This window comes from Diadema antillarum, unplaced genomic scaffold (assembly GCF_040938485.1).
Source record: "Diadema antillarum isolate AM-2024a unplaced genomic scaffold, OU_Dant_1.0 seq00000161_RagTag, whole genome shotgun sequence".
NCBI classification, from domain to species: domain Eukaryota; kingdom Metazoa; phylum Echinodermata; class Echinoidea; order Diadematoida; family Diadematidae; genus Diadema; species Diadema antillarum.
Genome location: NW_027271232.1, coordinates 549,551 through 573,063, shown reverse-complemented (window position 1 = coordinate 573,063; position 23,513 = coordinate 549,551). Strand labels below are relative to the sequence as shown.

The 23,513-nt window shown below is 39.6% G+C and overlaps 2 protein-coding genes across 2 annotated transcripts; one reads left to right on the top strand and one right to left on the bottom strand.

The window, feature by feature from the left end:
- Nucleotides 1-324: 324 nt before the first annotated feature.
- On the bottom strand, nucleotides 325-4,987 carry LOC139728008 (uncharacterized). The gene is made up of 3 exons (XM_071638974.1): nucleotides 4,966-4,987; nucleotides 1,842-2,202; nucleotides 325-928 (listed from the first exon to the last, which is right to left on the bottom strand). Exons 1-3 carry the CDS (start codon nucleotides 4,985-4,987, stop codon nucleotides 403-405), a joined length of 909 nt encoding a protein of 302 aa, XP_071495075.1. The 3' UTR covers nucleotides 325-402.
- A 7,080-nt stretch (nucleotides 4,988-12,067) lies between these two features.
- On the top strand, nucleotides 12,068-16,381 carry LOC139728007 (uncharacterized). Its single transcript, XM_071638973.1, has 3 exons — nucleotides 12,068-12,218; nucleotides 12,736-12,885; nucleotides 15,891-16,381. The coding sequence occupies exons 1-3, from the start codon at nucleotides 12,068-12,070 to the stop codon at nucleotides 16,379-16,381; spliced, it is 792 nt and encodes a 263-aa protein (XP_071495074.1).
- The last annotated feature ends 7,132 nt before the right edge of the window (nucleotides 16,382-23,513 follow it).

The window sequence follows — 23,513 nt, the reverse complement described above, 5'->3', positions numbered from 1 at the left end:
TTAAGAGAAAATATGAATTTTGAGAACATGAGTAAAATGCGCATAATTTGAAATATATGTGACGTAAATTTCATTGAAAAATTTCATTCCATTAATGAGATATGATTGAGAATGTGTTTTCATATAATGACGTCATAGTGGCGTCACGGTCGACTGATCACAATGATACACTAGATTTGTCGTCTTTGGGACATGATGCATACATGGTATAATTTTGAAGTTGATAGGCAGCGGACTTTCTGAGCTAACCTCTGCACAACTTTTGCGGAGAAATAAAGAAACAAAGAAGAAAGAATCCGTACAGATACAGAAGGTGATCCGAAGGATACTCGGATCACCTAATAACATGTTTAATATAAAGATTCAATTAACATGTCTTTAATTGGGAACTCGACGACTCATCTACTCGGTTGTAGGTGCCGCGGAAGAAGGAACAGATGTAGTAGTGGTACCTGCGAAGCCATGGTAGTTCCAGTCTTGCCAGCCCAACTGAAGACCGATGTAGACGGAGAAAATGGTGAGTAACGTCTTCAAGTGAGTGCTACCCCGAGAATTTCCGTAGCGCAGCGTGTCCAAGTATCGAATCAACGCGTCCCAGAAGAACTCGCTGCCCTGACGACGTTGCCTGGACAGTGCGAGTCTGAAGTGGGCCAGAAGGTAATTCAAGTCCGTGAAGCTGTGCAGAGCCGCTACCGGTAGGCAGAGGATCAAACCTTTTTCCGAAAAGATGAGCAGGTCGAGATTGATCACCTTACCGATGTCGGCTTCGGAGAGACTGTCGCTGAGACTCAAGTAATTCCAGGACACGTGCAGGGCTATCCCCATGAGACAGAGGTTCGTACACATGAGCATCCAGCGGTGGACGGCGCGGTTGAAGAGGCGCAAGTCTCGGTAAGTTTCGAACATACGAGCCCGACACCAGTCGATGCTACAGGATTGACAATCAAAGATAAACCATGAGAACTAGAAACCTACGAAATGGAAAGATTTCCAGTTTTTGCACAAAAGTTTCGCATAAAATGCTAACATTGCGTAAGTTATTGTTGTGGATAATAGTGTTATGTCGATGATTTCGTTCCGTTGGCAGAATATTTTAGCTTTCTGGTAGTTATGCTAGGCCTTGGGCTGCTGGGATAGTGATGCTAATGGCAGTTGTGGTGTGTGTGGGTATTTAATTTGTTTCGAAAATTCGATTTGATACCAGCATGCCTAACTCGCAAAGCGGTAGGGAATAATTTAAGTAACAGTTGACGAAATTGAATGCTTACATTTGATATCATTTAAAGATTAGGGAAAAAAAGGAAAACCGAATAAGAATTAAAATTCAGTGAATATGAACCTAGGATTATGATATGAATGCAGTAAGCTTCTCCAATGAAAATTCAATGAAAAGGGGACTAAATGGCCTGGAAAACCTTATAGTGTGTTTGTGAATCCCAATTGTTTAATCATATACCTCCTCTGGCTCACTCAGTTTTATTCGATCTTTTCTCTATAAAAGGGACATTCAAAATACATTTATTTCTATTCAGTGAGTCGGACTGACACCAATATGATTTGATATCAGTGTCGTAATGCCAAAACACGTTGCTTTCTTTTCATCTCTTTTTTGACCGCTATTTCATTTAGATGTACCTTCAAAATTATACAAATCCCCTATGTTGATATCTAGCTTTTCTAAAACGATGTGGTTTCAATGTCTAGAAAATAGTTACACCAAATATTGTTTTTTGCATATGGCTTATTGTTTTATCCAGCCGCATCCAAAACAATATAGACGACTTAGGTTACAATGTTTTCTTGTCCTGTATGTAATGTGAGTAATAAGTCACTGCAATTACCGGTCTTTGTTACGATGGATGAATGTAAGGTTGATTTCTAGCTCTTGCTCGAAAGACTTCCTCATCAGAGAAAGAAGGATGCAGAAGATGCCAAAATGGTACCACATAAAGATAGACGAAATGAACTCGAATGTATCCCACACTTCACGATGAGAGAGGATGTTAAAGGTCACTTCGAATCCGATGTTAATGGCTATCCAGATGACGAGGACAGCGAGCCACCGCCATGGTCCTCGTTCTTTGTTGACGGCTGCTGTACAGACGTACTGGAGTCGTCGGGTGACGAATTCCTGATGCAGTATAGGGTACCAGTCACTCTGTTTGACCCCGATCCTGTGGACATCAGTCGGGTATTGGAAGCCTGTTGGGGTTCGGGCAGCAAATTTTTAGTCAAAATGGTATTTTCCGCTCAGTGTATATAATATCATATTTCATATAAAATTGTGTCAAATTGTGTACATTAAAGCATTTAAAGTGATGTATTCAAACTGTCTCTTCAATCGAAGAAGGTTACAAAGACCTCATCAACGCTACAGATACATGCTAGAATTGAATCTTCTCAAGCAATTCTCTCCTTTATTGAAAAAGTAGCCAAAGCAGTAGATAGGGCTCATCACACAGTGGGTGTCTTCCTGGACCTCTCCAAGGCCTTCGATACCATTGATCATAAAATATTACTTCATAAATTATGTCACTATGGTATACGTGGCAAGGCCTTGGAGTGGTTCAGGAGTTACCTCTCTGATCGTAAACAGTATGTTTTTCTATCTGGTCAAAACTCCTGCAACCAATCTGTCACCTGTGGTGTACCTCAGGGTAGTTTACTGGGACCTCTTTTATTTATTTTGTATATAAATGATATAATAAATGCTTCTAATATTTTATCTTTTGTACTTTTTGCTGATGACTCTAATGTTTTTCTTTCTCATTCAGATCCTCATATTTTGGTGGATTTGTTAAATTCTGAATTAAAGAGATTGTTATGTTGGATAAGGTCAAATAAGTTGTCTATAAATATTCTTAAAACTAAATGTATATTATTTAGTAATACTTTAAATAATCTTCCTAATAATATAAAAATAGATGATATAGTTATAGATGAAGTTGCATCAATGAAGTTTTTAGGTTTGGTTATTGACAATAAACTTTCATGGAAGTCACATATTGATAGTATTTGTCACACAATATCTCGAAATATTGGTGTTATTAATAGAGTTAAATATTATTTTTCTATTCCCACCCTTTTAATGTTATATTCAGCTTTGATTTTACCTTATTTGAATTATGGCATCATAGCTTGGGGGAACACACATCCATCATATCTCGACAGACTGTCCCGTCTCCAGAAAAAAGCTCTTCGAATAATTTGTCATGTTTCTTGGAGAGCCCACACCGATGTTTTATTTTCTGAAAACAAAATTTTAAAGATAACTGATATTTATTATTATTGTCTTGGCTAATTTATGTATAAACTTTCTAATAATTTGTTGCCGTCTGTCTTCACAAGCATGTTTGCGAGAAACCGCTCGTTCCATAAATATCCAACTTGTCACTCAGATGAATTCCATCTGCCTTTAACTAGAACAATGTTTACACATTCTATATTTACATTTGCTGGACCTAAATATTGGAACAACCTTTCTAACAGTTTGAGGACATCTCCAAGTTTAAGTTCCTTTAAGAGTAATCTGAAGAAAAATATTTTGAACAGTTATAAGAATTGTTGATTCTTTATTGGTTGCAAAGAAGTGTAAAATCCAACCTTATATTCTATTGGAATTACAGCTAAGCGGCTCCATCCATCCACTACCTCTCGTGTCCTTCTATTTTTTTTTTGTCTCTTATCTTCACACCACGCATTAAGCTGCTTTCTCCCCCCCCCCCCCTCTCTCTCATACACACACACACACACACACACACACACACACATACTATTTTGTTTCTCTCCTCTCTTTTCCGGCATGACAGCGACTTAGTGTAGTGTAGGGATTTGTTCAGGGTTTTTGTTTCGGATAAGTTAGGTTATAGGTCTTTTTGTCTTAGTTTCTTTGTTTCATCCATTTTCAATGCTTATCAGTCTATCGATCATATAATGTCTTGTATTACGTGTGGGGGGAATGCAGCCTACAAGCTCAGCTTTTTAGCATTCCTCCCCATTTCCAACATTTTCCTATACCTACAAGTTTTCTGTAAATTTATCCTTTACTTTGTATGATGAAATTTATGCACTGTATTCAATTTTTGTAATATATTTATATGTTTTTGTTGGAAATGAAAAATAAATGAATGAATGAATGAATGAATCAATGTGTGTGGGAAGAAAGTTATCATACGGGTATTCACAGTATAGCACAACAGAACTTGCTGATTCATCTCGTACATAATAAAGGAGCAGATATCAGAGATGATAGGAATATTACTTTTTTATGATACACTAAGTAGTTACGATACCCTGTGACTTAGATAATGGAATGGTTTATGTATTTCAACAGGAATAATAGATCCTATGTGCAAATATATCAAGGTTCCATCACAATTGTTATTCACCACGTACCCTTTAAGTATGACACCAGATGGGAATAGAAAAAGATGAAGATCGGTGAGGAGAGAGTGAGCCAGTACGAAAAGAAAGAGATCATCCGCAGTACTTGATGCTTCTTCCCAAACATGCGAAAGAGTCCATGAACCGATACGATAATCGAAGCGATCACAAGGATTGAGACGAAAAGGAAAGAAATAGCGCCACCAACGACTCGATGTTTTGGGCCAAGATCTTAAAAGAAGACAAATAAGAGAATAATTGATTGTAATACAAAGTACCACCTAGTCATGCGCCTGATTTCTGACACTTGAGTGGCCTCTCTGAACCGGTGTGCTGATCAAATCGATTCGAAAACTGTCGAATGTGTGTCATAAGCCTAGTCTTGTAGTCAGAGTGCCAACGTGATAGCCATCACTAAATGTGAACAAGATATTCAACTGTAAGGCTGATACAAAAGAGAATAATCAATAACCTGTGAAAATAGTCAAAATATCTTCTTGTCTACATAGTCGTGCCAACGCGCATTGGGTAAACGATTCAAATAACGTTGGTACATCATCGCTTTACGTATCTAAAGATTACCGACATAGTTCTCGTATCGCATATTAAAACTTTTTTTTTTGTATATCTTCCTTTCTATTATTCAGGTTTGTTATATTCTTTCATGACAGAAAAAGAAAAGCTTTAATGATGAAAAAACATGACCAAACGTTCTAGCAGTTTGGGCGCCCTTCCGCGCTAAAAACATTTCCCATCTGATTTATGATAATGATATGCAGACGTCACAACAAAGAGTCGGCACAGCTTGCATCGATCGAGCTAATACGTGTACAGCTACCCATGCAAAATTGCATTATGAAAGATGTTACTGGCAGAATTACTCTTTGCAAATTAGTACAGTTTTAGTGTGATATGTTCCGATTTCTACAGTATAGGTTTAGGTCATTAAAGTTTTGGAAAGGTGCCACCATGCATTTTCATAATGTTGCTGGTGGATGTACTAGGAACTTCATAGGAGAAAAATCCAAACGAGTTTTGCCTGACTTTTTTTTGCAAGGACACTGTAACTCCGACGAACGTGGCCTCGTTCGTTTCGTGCGGAATGCCAGGTCTGATTTTGATCTTACCAAGCATTCTTTGATATTCTCGGAACACTTCAAAGATGAACGTAATGACGAATAATAATAATAATAATAATGATAATAATAATAATAATAATACATACAATTTCTATAGCGCCGTTCTCCACTTTGATTAAATGCTCAAGGCGCTTTACAATTGTATATCAAAGCAAACAGATTGAAAATACAAGTACATCACAGTAATAGAAGAAGATGAAGAAGCAGAAAAAAAAAGACATGAAAGTCTGTCTTCAAAAGACACTGGTCTTCAAAATGCACTGCTAAACAGATAGGATTTTAAATTACTCCTGAAAGATGTTAGAGCTTGAGTCTTTCAGCTCACGAGGAAGTGAATTCCACAGTGTTGGTCCAGCGTGAGCGAAAGCTCGTTCCCCCCCCCCCCCAGATTTCCTAAAAACAGTACAGAAATCACTACAATTTGTCCAGCAAGTGCTTGAAGACAAACATTCAAAGATAGAATACAATACACACTCAATGAAAAACTTACAACAGGAGAAATAAGCGGAGAATTAAGAGCTCTACTGGCGGGCAGCCACCGGGCGCGCGCAACCACCACCAAAAAAAAAAAAAGAAAGAAAAAAAAAAGAAAAAAGAAAAAAAAAAGAATCTGTGGCCATGAAGACAAAAATAGATTTCCCGTGTCGATCTATATCAAAACTATTCTTTAGTTTCAACCATCAAAGCGCCAACAATCGCACGTTCTTCACAATAGACCTACATTCTTTCCATTGCCGAGCCTGGTTCTATACTACTAGCAGTGTCGCGGTGTAATTATTGATCTGCGTGTATATTCTTTCTTCTTCTTTTTTTAAAGTCCATAATAATCATAAAAAATAACAAACTATACTTCTATTGATTTCCAAACTGCCATCCTAGTACATTTATGCCTTCAGACATTTTTTCTCATAGTTGCTGTTGTTGTTGTTTAATCTTTTCTTATATATTTTCTGATTTTCTGCTATTTTCCGTATCTAGTCAATTTATTTTTCATGGTTTTTGTAGTAATATACCTGTTGCCCCACCTTCCGACAATCACGGTTACATTTTGTGAATGAGCACCTGTTCATGGGCGTCACCAGGGGGGGTGCGTTGGGTGCGAACGCACCCCCCTTCAGATCCTTTAAAAAAAAAAAAAAAAAAAAAAAAATCAGTCTGCGAGCGACCTCAACGCCGGACGCTAAATAATTACTCTTTTCTATTTTTTTTTCATATTTTGCACCAGGGACACACACACGCACACACACACACACACACAAAAAAAAATCAATTCGCACCCCTGGTTCTGGCAGCACTGATTTTATACATATCTATTAGTAATCTACAGTGTTTACTATTTATCGACCGTACTGTACATCCGTACGATACGGAGCACTTATACACGTTTGCATGTATGTGTGCACACTTACAAGTATGTAGGGTCTATGTACGTTACTTCTGACCAATCCATATTGCCAGCCCAAGAGCGAGCCTTAGCCTCATTAACAAAAGATGAAAAAAAAAAATGGAGGGGCAAGCATATCATTTTGCCCACCCCCCCCCCCCCCCCCTCCATAATTCCAGAGACGAGAAGATTTTCTTATCTTTTTTTTTGACAGAAAAACAAAAAGTTACCCCCATAAAAATATTGGAGGGGCCAGCATATTCTAATTTTGCCCCCCCCCCCCATAATTACTAATTCCCGAAATGAGAGGATTTTCTTGCTTTTGAAAGAAAACAAAAATGTTGCCCCCATAAAAATATTGGGAGGCGAGCGCATCATTTGCCCCACCCCACATAATCATAATTCCCGCGATGAAAAGATTTTCTTGCTTCTTTGTTAGAATTCGAGAAATCTGTCCAATTATTTCACCCAAAAGGAGTGGCGTAATTACGGAGGGGGGCGGGGGGGGGGTGCGCCCCCCTCCCAATTCGCTGGTAAAAAAAAAAAAGACTTACCGAAATAGTAATTCAGGTGTTAGTAAACTGCTTTTGTATGAAAGGGTGATCAAGAAATAAGATATTTTTCTATGATTTCTTTTAACCATAATTAGATAGTTATATAGTGTGAAGCATTGTTCAAAAAGCCCGGACCCGACAAAAGATTGTGATTCAGCGTGATTCCTGGCATTCTGCATATAAACAGGATGTGCGCAGTGTACTCAGTACATCTGAACTAAGAGTGGCTACAATGTTGCGCGATGTGATGTAGAATGTACACCTTTGTACCTTACGCTTCGTTATATCAAAGCTAGATCATTGATTTTGCAGTGTTGCTTTACATACTAGTCTATGTAAAAATGTCTTGCATTGCCAATAAAAAGACTTGAAATGGGCTAATTCCTAACTTTTCCATGTACATATAATACACACAGACAAACAAACATGCACAATTAGTTTAGGGGATGCTCTAAAGTGCTGATTTTGGACATCCTTTCCCCGCTTGGTCACTTCGACGCCACCTCGCTGGTCAAACCTCCCCCAGTCATGAACATAAACCCACACCCTTGACTACCAATGGGGGATCCAGGGAGAGGGGCGCACCGGGCGCACCGGGCGTCCCCCCCCCCCCCCTCCCCCTTTAATTTCCAAAGCGAAAAAAAAAACAATAATATAGCTTCAAACGGCAGTTTTTGGACAGTAAAATGTCAAAACTTTCAAGCTCGGTCGCTCCTCTCGCTCGCATTTAGTCGTAATGCCATTCTCCTGAAGTTGCTGCCAGTAATTGCCTGCAGTTGCGCCTGGTGCGCCCCCCCCCCCCCCCATAATTTCCAGAGCAAAAAAAAAAAATATAGCTACAAACGGCAATTTGGGGACTGTAAAATGTCAAAAATTTCAAGCTCACTCGCTCCGTTCGCTCGCATTTAATCTTTATCCCATTCTTCTGATGTTGCTGCCAGTATACCATTGCCTGCAGTTGCGCCCGTTGCGCCCCCTTAATTTCCAAAGCGAAAAAAAAATGGCTAAGAACGGCAGTTTTTGGACTGTAAAATGTAAAATTTTCAAACTCGCTCTCTTCGCTCGCTCGCATTTAATCGTTATGCAATTCACCTGATGTTGCTGCCAGTAATTGCCAGCAGTTCCGCCCGGTGCCCCTCCCCCTTAATTTCCAAAGCGAAAAAATATGGCTAAGAAAAGAACGGCAGTTTTTGGACTGTAAAATGTAATATTTTCAAGTTCGCTCGTTCCGCTCGCTCGAATGTAATCATTATGCTCTCCTGATATTGCTGCCAGTATTTGCCAGCAGTTGCGCCCGATGCGCCCCCTTAAATTCTAAAGCGAAGAAATATAGCTACAAACGGCAGTTTGTTTGTTTTTTACTGTAAAATGTCAACATTTTCAAGCTCGCTCTCTTAGCTCGCTCGCATTTAATAGTTATGCCATTCACCTGATGTTGCTGCCAGTAATTGCCAGCAGTAAGATGCACCCGATGCGCCCCCCTTAATTTCCATAGCAAAAAAAATACGGCTACAAACGGCAGTTTTTGGACTGTAAAATGTTACAATTTTCAAGCTCGCTCGCATTTAATTGTTATGCAATTCTCCTGATGTTGCTGCCAGTAATTACCGGAAGTTGCGCCCGTTGCGCCCCCACCCCTCCTTTATCTCCAAAGCGAAAAAAGATGGCTCTAAATGGCAGTGTTTGGACTGTAAAATGTCAAAATTTTCAAGCTCGCTCTCTTCGCTCGCTCGCATTTAATTGTTATGCCATTCAACTGATGTTGCTGCCAGTAATTGCCAGCAGTTGCGCCCGGTGCGCCCCCCCCCCTTAATTTCCAAAGCAAAAAAATATGGCTACAAACGGCAGTTTTTGAACTGTAAAATGTCAAAATTTTCAAGCTCGCTTGCTCGCTCGCATTTAATTGTTATGCAATTCTCCTGATGTTGCTGCCAGTAATTACCGGCAGTTGCGCCCGTTGCGCCCCCACCCCTCCTTTATTTCCAAAGCGAAAAAAGATGGCTCCAAATGGCAGTTTTTGGATTGTAAAATGTCAAAATTTCAAAGCTCGCTCTCTTTGCTCGCTCGCGTTTAATTATTATGCCATTCACCTGATGTTGCTGCCAGTAATTGCCAGCAGTTGCGCCCGGTGCGCCCCCCCCCCCCTTAATTTACAAAGCAAAAAAATATGGCTACAAACGGCAGTTTTGGGACTGTAAAATGTCAAAATTTTCAAGCTCGCTCGCTCCGCTCGCTCGCATGTAGTCGTTATGCCATTCCCCTGATATCGCTGCCAGTAATTTGTCGTTTCACACCGTCATTCCATAATCCATTTATAAGGGGTGCAACCCTCTCCGGCACTTCCACACCCTCCCCCACCCTTGCTCGCTCCCTCGCATACTACCCCCTCCCCCCCCCCCCCCCCCCCAAGATGAAATCCTAGCTACCGGTGCCCTTTCCCCGCTTGGTTTCCCTCAAAAAACAGTAAAAGTCTAGGGATTGAGAGCTTCCTATATTCCAAATGTCTGTCAAAAAAATCTCGTAAACATTTAGTGTCAAAACGCACCCCCCTTGAAAAAAAGCTGGTGACGCCCCTGCGTGGACGCTCATTGGGACTTGCCCCCCCCCCCCCCCCCCCCCCCAACCGTCCCCGCCAAGCAATTTTAGGTCCGGGAACAAAGTTTCGAAAGGGAGAGTGCATTTTGCCCATGAGAAGTGCCCAGCTGCACTGCAAAAACATCGGTGTTGGATTTAACACCATGGTTGTCAAATCTAACACCGATCAAGTGTCAATAGAGGACTACACCCACAGGTGTAGAAAGTATGTTGTGCTGGTATTGAAAAGTGTTCACCTGGCACTTCGTGGTGTTAATTTCAAACTGTTGCTGGTGATATTTTGGCACTGCGCTGGTGTTAATTCAATAATTACACCACATGGTGTTGGTATCATATTGCCGGTGTTAACGTCAATGGTAGAACACCCGTCCAGCTTCAATTAGAGACCACTCCAACCGGCGTTACTGTGGTGTAAATGTGTTTACACCTTTTTTTTCAAAAAAAAAACACCAACTAATTTATGGAAAAATTCTTGATCGTCTTGTTGAAGTTCAGAATCAACAAGAAGAACAATAAGTAAGAAACTATTCAAAAAACAATTTGTATTTTAGAATTACACCCGGAGGTGTTAATCTAACATTTTTTTGAGCACCGGAAATTTATCACCAGCTCGGTGTTTCATATTTAAAATCGGACTTTTTGCAGTTTGCGTTCATCAAATGAGCGCATGCGCGAAGTCTGGTGTCACATGACAAGTCTCGCCCCAAATCCCGATTGCCCCACAGTAATTTCAGTTACCAGTATGTGGATTGCCCCGGCGGCTCGGGGACAGTTAAAAATGTAGACGGTCAATCGATATGTCCCCGCGTTTACACAAACTTTTTTCGCATAATGCTTCCATCCATCGCTTTGTTTCTCTCTCTCTCTCTCTCTCTCTCTCTCTCTCTTCCTCTCTCCATCCCCCTCCCTTTCTTTCTCTGAATGACTCTCTTGTTAAAAACAAGATTTGAGTAATAATGTCATGTGACTTTCTTTTTTCACAGCAATCAGTTGAAGAGATAACCCGGTCTTTCATGACTCTGGAACTGATTTCCAAGAACCCGGCGATCCTGGAAGACATCCGTATCCATGACAATCGAGCTGATAAGAATATTAAACGAACTCGTCGAGATGTTGAATCTTCGTCTGTGACGACTCCTCACCCACAAGCAACGCAGCAAAGCAGTAATCGAAACCCACTAGGTCCCTTTGCATGGCCATTGCTTTCTGGTAAGTAGGGATATGGCATAAAATCATCACTCAAACTTGTTCTATTATTCATTCAATTCAATTCAATTCGATTCAAACTTCATTTTCACCTTTTTTCAACAGAATGTGCAAAGAAATATGAAAAATCTGACATGCGTGTCGTAGAGAATATACATAGCCAGCCAGAGATAACAACATGTTCATATATCAGTACAACAAAAAAAGAGGCATACAATCGTATTTATACACTCTGCGGGGAAAAAAAAAGTGGAGGTACCCACTCAAAAGACTATGCTTGTATTATGTGGGTACCTCTGAGGGAAGGGCAGACGGGGGAAAGAGGAGGTGAAAAGCTACAACTACAAAGATTACGGGAAACTGGGGAAATATGGAATTGAAAATAAAAGAAAGCAAAAGTGTGAAAAGAAGATATATGATTTTTGATAATACGTAGCTTAAATTTCATTAACTTTACATGATTTCCTGTTATCTTTTGCAGACATACAAACATACAAGCAATAATTTTGAATTTATGTTATAATCCATGTATAATGTAGGTTGAATATATATATTATATAAGAGTATAATTCTCCCGTACAAACAGTTAACATGCTGTGGTCTATATATGCTACTTGCAGGTGCAGCCATGAACATACAGGACAAACCAAAAGATTTAAGAGATCTATATTTTGGCAGTGTAAGTGCATTGTAATAGGCCTACATTATTTTCCAAACTTCAGATTTAACGAACATTACTATAGCAATTCCACCTTACTCATAGCCCAACTGGGCCAGATGCCGTGCGACTTGCTGTACATTACACAATGTGTGAATGTGTTCTTCCTTTTCATGGATTGTCAGGCCAGTGCTTTATGTGTCCGGCTGGTGTTCCAGGCCCACGAGGACCTCCCGGTCCAGCAGGTGTGGCTGGCAGGGATGGCCGCGACGGTAGAGATGCTCCGATCGATCTACAAGGTACAGTATGAGATAACATTTGAAATGACGGTATATTGGCTGCTTGGCTATCTGAAGAGTCATGTTTTCGTCTTTCTTCTTTCCTTCTGAATTTTAAGAAAGAGGACAGTTTTAGCAATTAAAGTCTTCATTTTGTATTACTGATTATTTTTCGGGTTTTTTTCACAAGAAATTAATGCCGCTCAACTAATTCGTCAACGCAAGTCTATAAGTCATCTTCAAACGCTATATCTATAGAAGTCACAATGTTTTCTACATGTAGATATAATCCAGATTCTTTCAAATTCGAACATTTCTGACCAGTTATAAGATGAGAAAAAGAAGCCATGAATGTCATAGATGCAAAAAGGAATTATTTTATGCTTATATATTTTTGCTGAAGAAGAATGGTCTCAGCACAACGAAGTTTTGGCTGTGAACTGGTAATTTTTGGGGCGGGAAAGTCTATTCTTGTACGATACTTCAACTGGAAATAACTGGCATTCGACATTGTTCGTTCATCATTATTTTAATGTAGTTGTGGATGAAAGTCCAGAGCCAGTGGAAGAGTCTGAGGAGACTATTTCGGCTGGTGAGGAAACGCGCTGTGACAATAAGACAAACGGTGCCCTCTACGTCAGATGGGGCAAACCGGATTGCCCGCAGGGTGCCAAACTCGTATATTCGGGTGAGTAAAATGAAACATAGTGGACAGTTACTTGCCATGCATTTGGCACTCATAAGGTGGCGGAGGACATGTACAATCTTCCCCTAGATTAAATGAGTGGTATAATACGCCTACGTTTTTTTTTTTTGTTTTTTTTTTTATACGAACTCGTCATAATATCTCACCCAAAGTGTACATTAGAACGAATGATTTCAATTCTGAAAATGCAAAATCTCCCTCGTTTGGGACCCCCCCCCCCAACACACACCCACACCCACAGTGTACCCTTGGGTTGTTGCGTAAAGAAAAACTCTGGTTCGTCACACAGGAAAGATTCTGTGAAAAATGAACCTGAGTTTTTCTCATGTAAAAAGTTTTATGCAACAGGCCTCCCTCGCACATAATTATCCTCCAAATTCTATACATCATGCAGCACCCAGTCTTAAAAGCAACCATCACTTCACATAGATCTGGTAAAGTAACGCTAGAAATTGTAGAAACGATCTGAAATCAATATTAGATGAACTCTAAACTGGTGGATAGCTGTTCTAACCAAGATGATGATGATAATGACAAATTTGATGAAGAGACAAAGCAATAATATTAGAGAGAATTTTTAAAGAAAAGGCCAACGATTAGTAAAACAAAAATGAAGGTGATATAGGTTTTCCCGCCCAATTTCATCAGATGTGCATTCGAATTAATGAAAAGGTATTCAATTCAAGCGATTTTAGTCACTACTCTCCTCTCACGGTTCATTTTAATTCTTTGAGTATTCAATTTCATTAAATGTCATTCCTCTTAGATTTAATTTCATTAAATTTAGAGAGAAACTCATTCAATTTAACGACTCAAAGTTGGCATTCAATTTCGCGCTAGCTGGATATACACTGTACGTTCAAATTCGTGCCAAATACCAGTTGCAATTTCATTTATCGGAACACGACATCGCACTTCGAACGTTCGAATTTAATCAGCATACACAACTTCTACGGGCCTTTTTTCACTGTCTTACGCTTTGATGATACAATTTCATTTTCATTCTGAAGTCTCATTAATTATGATATTTGTATTGGATGTACTTTTTTTTTCCTGTTGACCTGTCACTTTCATTTCATCCCTAACAGTGCGGATGTCACATTTTGGAAAAGGTCATATCTCAGAATTGTATATCTTAGGGGTCATAAGTATACGTCCAAATCCATATTGGTCCATTTTGATTCCATTCCTTAGTTCCTCTTGTCCACATCATAAGTTCAGCTGTAGATAGTCCTATTTCACCAGTGGGTTATGTATCGCCAGTTTTGGTGGTTGTCAAGGTCATGCTTCATCCACTAATTCTGTCCGTATTCGAGATGTTCGCTCATGAATGCTCATACGTAGCAGCGGGAAAAATCGTGTATGAAAGTGTAAATGTGTGTGTTTGAAAGTGGGGTTATACGAGTTATTAGCTATATGTGACCCTGCATCACAAAACCAACAAAAAGTCGCCAGACATGGATTTTCAGTTAAGAGCATATTCTGAAAGAGCAGACTTTTAACCTACTTTTAGTCCTCACACAAAATCAGTGCGTGCGACTTTTTGTTCGTTTTGTGATGCACGGTCACATAGTATGAGTAAAAAAAAAAATCAAATTTCAAAGCATATAAAGTTTGCATAGTCAAACAGCTGAGTAAGTACAAGAAATAAAGGCAACAACGAAAAAGACTGCCCATAATTTTTAATTGTTTGCCTTATCGTGAATTTGAATTCCTTAACGCTCTCCACGAAGGTGCTGATGCGAGTTTGTATGGGTTGCACTTGTATCTTTAATTTGAATGCCCTTTTTACACCCTTGTGTGAGAAACTCGTGAAATCGCATGCTGATGGAATTTAATTGAATGAACTAGGTACCTTGTTTAGTGTCGATCTCGACTAGCTAATAACTCGTCACAACCCCACTTTCAGGCGCATGCATTTACATTTTATTCATACACGATTTTTAGCCGCTGCTACATTACAGAGTATTCGTGATCATCTCGAATATACTGACAGAATTAGTGGATGAAGCATGATCTTGACAGCCAGCTAAACTGGAGATATAAACCTTTGGGGAAATAGGTCTATCTACAGCTAATCCGATTGCGGCTACTTATGATATGGACCACAGGAACTAAGTACTGAAATCAAAATAGATCAATATGGATTTGGACGTATGGGATCCCTAAGATATTCTGGGATATGGCTATTTCCTAAATGTTACATCCATACTATTAGAGGTGAGTTGAAAATAAAAGAAAGGTCGATAGGAAAGAAAAACATATAATACAATTAAGATCATTAAATGAAACTTTGAAATGAAAATGAAATTGTATCATCCAGGAAATGACAGTGAAAAAAAGGCCCGTAGAAGTTGTGTATGTTGACTGAATTCGAACGTTAAAAGTGCGAAGTTGTGTTTCTATAAATGAAATTGAAACTGATATTTGGAGCGAATTTGAACGTCTATCCAGCTGCCGCGAAAATGAATGCCAACTTTGTGCCGTTAAATTGAATGAATTTCTCTCTAAATTGAATGAAATACAATCTAAAAGGAATGACATTAAATGAAATTGAATACTCAAAGAATTAAAATGAACCGTGAGAGTAGAGCAGCTAGTGACCAAAAATCCCTTGAATTTGAACGCCTTGTCATTAATTCGAATGCAAATCTGATGAAATTGGGCGGGAAAACCTATAGTATCTCGTGAGCTTATTTTACTTGATGTCGAACTCGTGGGCTTTATTTACTTAGTGTCGAGCTCGTGGGCTGTATAACTAGCGGGCTGTATGACTTGTGAGCTGTATGATTCGTGGGCTGTATGACTTATGGACAGTATAAGTCGTGGGCTGTATGACTCGTGGGTATTAGTCTCGTGACATGCACCCCTTCCCTCGTTCCATACTAAATTCTGAAATCCCCATAGACTTAATACACAGACCACCAGGCTCCCGTATGGAACGGCTTTTAACTTATTGTGTATGAAATGATGTGCATTGTATACAGGGTCAGTCGGCGGTGAACTTTACACACATGCTGGGGGCACTTCTAACTACCTGTGTTTACCAGACCAACCGATCTATGACGAGGTGGAAACAGTGGCTCATGGTTGGCGAGGTCTCGTGTTTTCTGCTGAGTTTGAGACACACTCGTTTGTGGGCCACTGGCAAGAGCTTGCCGACCAAACCCCGACCTGTGCTGTCTGCCTGGCTCCTTGCGGACGGACGACGAAGTTAGTGATCCCAGCCCGCAACGAGTGTCCGTCAGACGACTGGCGTTTGGAGTACGCCGGTTACTTGATGTCGTCTGCTATCGTTCACCACAGAACCGAGTACATCTGCGTGGACCGCCACGCTGAAACCGTACCGGGAACGCATGGGAATCAAAACGGCGCTCTCCTGTACCTCGTGGAGGGGAGGTGTATGCATGGGAGCGGTCTTCCCTGTGGCCCTTATGTCAATGGCTTCGAACTTACATGTGCCGTTTGTACAATTTAGAAAACCCCTTTTGTTTCTGCGAAGTAGACTTTGACATAACCTTTGATCATGGTCACAACATCTAGGTGGAAATTTTTCCACCTCCCTGACCATGTTATGACTAAGAATTTAGGTTAAGCCCCAATCACATAGACATGCCGGATCACCCCGGATCTGCACAGTCAAACAGTCAAAGTTAGAAGAAAACATGAAACAACTTTAACAATAGAAATGCTCGTTTCGCAAAAAAAAAAAAAAATAGGCGTCTATGAGCAATGCTGAAATATGGTGTAAGATTTTAGTGAAATTTATTACAAAACACTTTTTTCGGTAATCTAATTAAAGGTAGCAGGTACGCGCCTTATGCAAATCACGATATGATAAGTGGGCGCTGCTGGTGACTTTGCGGCGTCAATAGGATTTATGCTATATGTAAATTTATACGTGATTTATGTAATACGTCTGAGGTTTATTGATCTAGATTCTTTTCTGACGACGCCCAGAAGCGGATCTAGGGGGGGGGGGGGGTGCACCCCCCCCCCAAAAAAAAAAATAAATAAATAAATAAATAAATAAATAAATAAATAAAAAATCCGGGGACCATCATGGGGGGGGCTTAATTTGGCAATGACCTCTCTACCCAAAATAGTGGTGTTTTAGATGCAAGAAAACGCCATTTTCACACACAGATTTTCAAAAATTCTCCCTACTGTGGGAGGGGGGACACCCCCTCCCACATCCCCCCCCCCCCCTCGCTCGCTACGCTCCCTCGCATACCGCCCCCAACCCCCCAACCCCAGTATAAAAAGCTAGATCCGCCCCTGACGCCAGTATTTGTATGTCTCATAATGACCCCAAACATTACAACTGACAGTCAATAGTGAACTTAATATGAACTTCTGAATGCCTATATATGAATGAATTATCAGTAAATAGAAGTAAAACACATTTTATGATATTCACCAACAGAAATATTGATGTAAAGGATTAACTACAAATTTAGCAGTGTCTGAAATTACACAAGGGGTGTGTTTGAATTCTTTTAGGAATCATAATTGACAATAGATTGATTTGGAAAGATCACATAAATATCATATGTGATAAAATTTCAAAAAATATTGGGATACTTTTTCAAAAATTTCAAAAAATATTGGGATACTTTTTCACCAAATCATGCGGCCGTCGGTGAGAGCAGACGCATAACTTTCATTCCCCAGCCACCGCCTTACACCGTCTGGAGACAGCACATTTACTCTTTAGTTTTCTTCGTTTTCTTCGCTTATTTTGCACCAACCTCGTTCACCACATTTAAGTTACTGGTACGAACCTGGACTACTGGTCTCAGTCCAATTTCTTCAGCAAATTCTGTTTCTACTAATTAAGCGCAATTATGCCCATGTCAACCAGAACAACGGTGCCACGCCCATCTGCAAGCAAGCAGCCGAGCCGCGATCCTGCTACTGCAGCAGCAGGGGAAGCTTCCCCAGGCCAGACGGCGGTTGTGGAAACTGCCCCGTTAACCCTGGAAGACTTGCAACGCAATCTCACGCAGCTTTCCACGAGAATTTGTGGAAAACTAGACCAACTTTCTGATGACGTCAATGCCATGAACAAGAAATTTGATGAGCTGGAGTCAAGCGTCAAGTTTAACTCTGCCAAAATAACCGAAATGGAAACGGAGGAGCTACCCAAAATGAAAGCAATGCTCGGCGAGAAAATTGAAAAGCTGGAGGAGAAGCTGATTCTTCTGGAAATCCACAACCGGAAATCCAATCTCCTGTTCTATGGAGTCGAATCTCAGCAAGGTGAGGATATCTACTCCACTCTTAGGTCTACCTTCATCAATCTTGGAATAGAGAAACGCGTAGCCGACGGCATTCTCATCGCCAACGCTCACCGCCTGCCGAGGCGCAACGCTACCGTCGAAGGTCCTGTGCCTATTATCGCGAGATTTTGCTACATGCGTGAACGCGACCTTGTACTAGGTGCCTACGAGAACCAACAGCGACAACCACAGCGCGGTATCACTGACGGTGCTCCAACTCAACCGCGTCCGCGAATCTCGGTGCGAACCGATCTGCCGCCCACCCTCAAGGCCAGACGAGGAACCCTCTCGAGTGTCGCGTACAAAATGCGAAAGGACAGGGGTCTTTCAACCAAAATCGCCGTTCAAGGTGCCAGAGTAATCCTGCAGTGGAGGGAAAAAGGCTCGTCGAAATGGAATCTCTACACTGACTGACCAGAACGCCAGATCATGATTCTCGTGTAAGATTGTTCTTATGCCCTTATTTCACTCATTTTGCTCTGATATCTCCTCTTTACCCATTAATTCTGTTGGTTCCTTTTCAAGTAATTTAACGTGTCTGAATGGAAAGAAATGAAAATGCCTTCTGTACATTATCACGTAGAGAAATGGTTTAAAAATTTTAAGAGCGTAATAGGCCTATTAATATGTCATTATTGACATTGGTATAATTTACACTGGTTCATTTTTGCTTAAAATCAGCATAACCATAAATTGTGTGGATTTGTTTGTAGAATTGAATGTTATTTTCTTAAATATAGATTTATTTTATAAAACTGCAAAATTATAGTATTCATGTCACTTCTTTCTCGAGCGCAGTGCGCAAAAAAAAAAAAAAAATTTGTTTGCGTATCAAGATATTACTTCTTGTCTTTTGTTTGTTTGTTTGTACCAAAACTCATGTGTTATGCATTGAGACCTAAAGAACGAAAATATTTTCCCCTTTTATTACTAAGCTGAACCAGCCGATTACATAACATCCGAATAAAAAAAAAATATTATACATAAACTAAAATATTTTGCATGGAATATTGATGGAGGATCTCTATTTCCGTTTTTTTTTTAATGTCCTTGTTTCATTCCCCTGATAACAAGCAATGAAGTTTCGTATCTACCGCAACTTTGTTTGCTGAATTTTTGTTGTTATAGCTGATTTATATGATAACATAACAAAGAGTGATACAGATAATAATGCTGCTCAATTGAGAGCAGTATGTAGAATTTGTCTACTATTTGATAGTATAATTTTCACATTGAATTTATTCAGCATATCTTGACGCATGCTTGATATGACAACTTTTTCCGGACTTTTTTTTTCTTCTCTCTCCTTCAATACCTTTACTCCCAGTCATACTGCTGTTCTTGCTTGAAATGATAGCGCATATAATTTTTTCCTCATCTTGTTTTATGTGTGTTTTCAACTTAATGTACTCACACATAATGATTTCGATGTTAGAGTCTGCTGTATCTTGCGACCCTCCAGACTATCGCGTTCTTTTCTAGGCAGATCCTGACATAATACCGCGAACATCTGATAACGAACGAATGTTCGGAATGTATTTGTTATGCAAAGTTATGTAGATAGCATTCCCCAGAGTAATTAAGACTTTCTCCTTCAAGACCTTTATTCCCCGTCATATAGCTGACTTTGCCTGAAGTTACAGTGCATATCTTCTTTTTTTCCATTCTTTCTCTTGTGTGAGTGTATGTTTTCTACTTACCGTCCTCATACATCAAACGTGATTTTGATACTCATTAGAGTTTGCTGTAGCATGCAACCTTATACAATAGACCATCGCGTTCTTTTCTAGGCAGACCCTGGTTACGTATACCGGACTTCCGATGGGAAACGAATGTTCGGAATGTATTTATCATGTAAAGTTATGTAAATGATCTTTCCTTGAGTAAGACCCGCCTTGTATTTTTGTAGTCTGTTCATGATTCACAGTATTCTCTTACCACCGTTTTTGTTCTGACGCTCACTGTAGTTTAATCATTATACGGTTACCCCACATACTGACTCTCACTTGCGTATATTATAGGCATTATGCCTTACTCGAGTCACTTCTTTTATGTGACACTCAATACCCCAATGAGATCAAATCTGCAATCATTATGTCATGTTATACGAATCAATTTTTTTTCTTGTTTTTTTTTTCATCCATCATGTTTGGCTCTTCTTATTTTCTCGTATAGAGTAAGCTTCGTATTCTTATACCAGTAACCGAAACATGACGTTTTATTATTCCATTGATTTAACCATTCTACCATTGTTATACATAGTTTTGTCCTACGAAATATAGAGCTTTAAATTAGGCGGTAGCCTTATACATTGTGCCATAAATTGTGAGCTTCATCAAAGAATTTAGTGACATTTCTGTTGATTTATTTCACTGAATAGTTTATTCCAGCATTTATGGCATCTTTCGTCCGCAATTGCAAAAATATGCAATTTTTCTGTATTAAGATGTTATCTGCCCTGCTTTGGCAAGGGGAAGCGAGTCACAAAAGTGACATTTCTCGTAAAGAGCTAGGTGTGTCTGTTATTTACACTGATGTCGGTGGACTAACATGATGTCTTGTCTAACGTGTCCCTTAGTGGGATGAATGTTTCTGCACGAAATTTGGCCTGGAAGAGGAACTCATTATATGAAGTATGAAAACATCGATGACTCAAATTCGGATGGTATGTCACTTGCTTCCTTTTGCCAAGGCGGGGCAGTTATCTCCCCGTACCTTAGATATACATGTTTTGCATGGCATCGCAACGAATGCTAAATTATTATGTGAATCTGCTATAGCTTGTGACTTTCCCCACATACCATCACATTCTGTACTTGGCGGATCTTCGTATGCGTACTCCTGATTTCCAACTGTGTAGGAATGCTGGAAATGTATTTGTGTTGTAAGCTATAATAGCCAGTAAAGGCTCGGTTGTATATTTTTGCAGTCTTTCCACTTATTTACAATATAAACGTGTATACTTATATATATGTATATATTTCTTTTTTTTCGGGGGGGGGGGGGGGTTGCTCTACTACAATTTAGTGAGGCTGGTACTTTACTATATCCACAAACATTTCCGACTTTACCACACTCATGACAGATTTCAGCCACTGTGAAACTTATCGTGTTTACTCAGGGCGCTCTGTACCTCATTCGTTAATTTTACTATTTCATACCCATATATTTGATTGTTAAACTGATTTCAAGTAGGCTACATTTATGATAATGAGCATTCGTTTATTTGAAATATTTGTATTTATACTTATCCTTTACAACCAAGTTGTCTCATGATTAACCATGCAAAGGTTCTGGCCATCTTATCTGATATTCTGCTTTAAAGTACAACACAATGTTCACCCTTTCAACGACAAATGTAAAACTTTTTAAATTATATCCGGATATAGAGCCCGCGGAGTGAAGCTGTTTAGCAACGCACGTGCGAGGCCTGGAACAGGCATGTGTTGTGGTTTATTCAAGTTTCCCGCAGTTAACTATGTTGTCATCATTTGTAAAGGGCACCGTCCTTCCTTGTCCTTCTTTGCACTGCATTTTATCTTACCATTTTGTTAATCAAACAAAAAAGTATCGATATTTACATAACACTTACTCAGCCGATTCAAACAATATGAGATCATATTGTATTAGCAGTACTCATGTATTTGCCTTTAAGTATATTCCTACATAAAATCTGTTACTTATTGAAATCTAGATAATTCAAATTCCCTTTGCATTTTCTTTTGATTTGGATTTTCATTTTACTTTTTTTTTCCCTTCCTGTCTGCCAAATTCTAAACGGTGTATGGTGGTGGCTGGCAGGAAGATGTGCACCGATGCTTTCTGTTATAGCGTATAATTATGTACTTTCTGAGGCGGATTTTTTGTATTATTGCAGCGGTAGGGCAATGCTCTCTGCTGATAAGATCATGTGCATTCCTTCTTCTTTTGTCTATACTCTCCGCCGATCATCTTGTGTATGCATGTTTTTTTATTTTATTTTGGAAGCCCACCGAGACACTCGTTGTATCTTCGTTCACCTGTTGTGTGTGTTCCTTGTTCTTCTCTCTCATCGTTATTGACCCTTCTAGCCCAATTCATTCTGCATTCTTTTACTCCCAGTTCCCTTCCTTCGCAACGATCCTCTATCTACTCAAGTCTTTACGCAACCCATGCACACTGTTATGTGCATCGATTATTTCCCGCGCCTTGTCACATTCCTTCTGCCGTGTCTGCTGGCTATTCTCCCATTGCATAATAACCTGGCATTCCTTCGTTACAGCGCTACTGTTCATGCAGGTTCATATCTTAGACAATTTCATCTTTCGTTATGGCTGATCTCTCGAATGCACCCTTTCATTCCGTGCCAAATGACGATTTTTTTGAACTGTATAGGCTCACAACATCCGAATCTGACTCAGTTGATGAGGCACCAGTAACACAAGCAACTCCTTATGACAACTTCGTTGCCGATAATCTCAATTCAGCAGTAAATGAACTGCCTTATGATCTTAGTAATGATTTAAATCTGAACACGTTATGTAATTACATAACAGTTAATCAATTCAAAGATATGTATTTTAATTTCTCTAAAGACACGTTTTCTCTGTTGCATTTTAACATAAGAAGTCTGAATAAACATTTTGATGAGTTAAAATTTTTATTAGAATCCGATGCGAGCCAATCACTCTCTATCATTGGACTTAGCGAAACCTGGTTGACTTCCACTACGGAAGATTTCTTTGCAATCGACGGATACAATATGTATGTCAGTAATAGATCGGACAGAAGTGGAGGCGGTGTTGCATTTTATGTATCAAGTATTTACAAATGTATTGTTCACAACGACATTTGTAGAATGGACAACACTGTTGAATCTCTTTTTGTAGAAATTTCTATCCCAGGATGTAGGAATGTGTTATTGGGTATAATATACAGACCTCCTAATTCGAATACTTTAGATTTTGTGACATATCTTTCAGACCTGGTAAAAAACCCAGTTTTTAGAAATAAGGATTGCTTTCTACTTGGTGATTATAATATTGATTTGCTGAAATCTGGAAATGATTTTATCTCAAGCGAGTTTCTTGAGACATTTTTGTCTTCATCCTTTTTGCCACTCATTACTAAACCGACTCGCGTCACGGATCACTCTGCTACTTTAATTGACAATCTGTTTTGCAATATCTTACCTCTTCCCGATTCTTTTATAATTCTCTCAGATGTGACCGACCATTTCCCAATCATGACTCATTTTACTTTGAAAACTTTGGCTAATGATGCTAAACCTTCGGCTCCTTTATGCAAACGTAGAGTCTCATGTGAAAAGTTAGCCAGTTTTGATGCCGC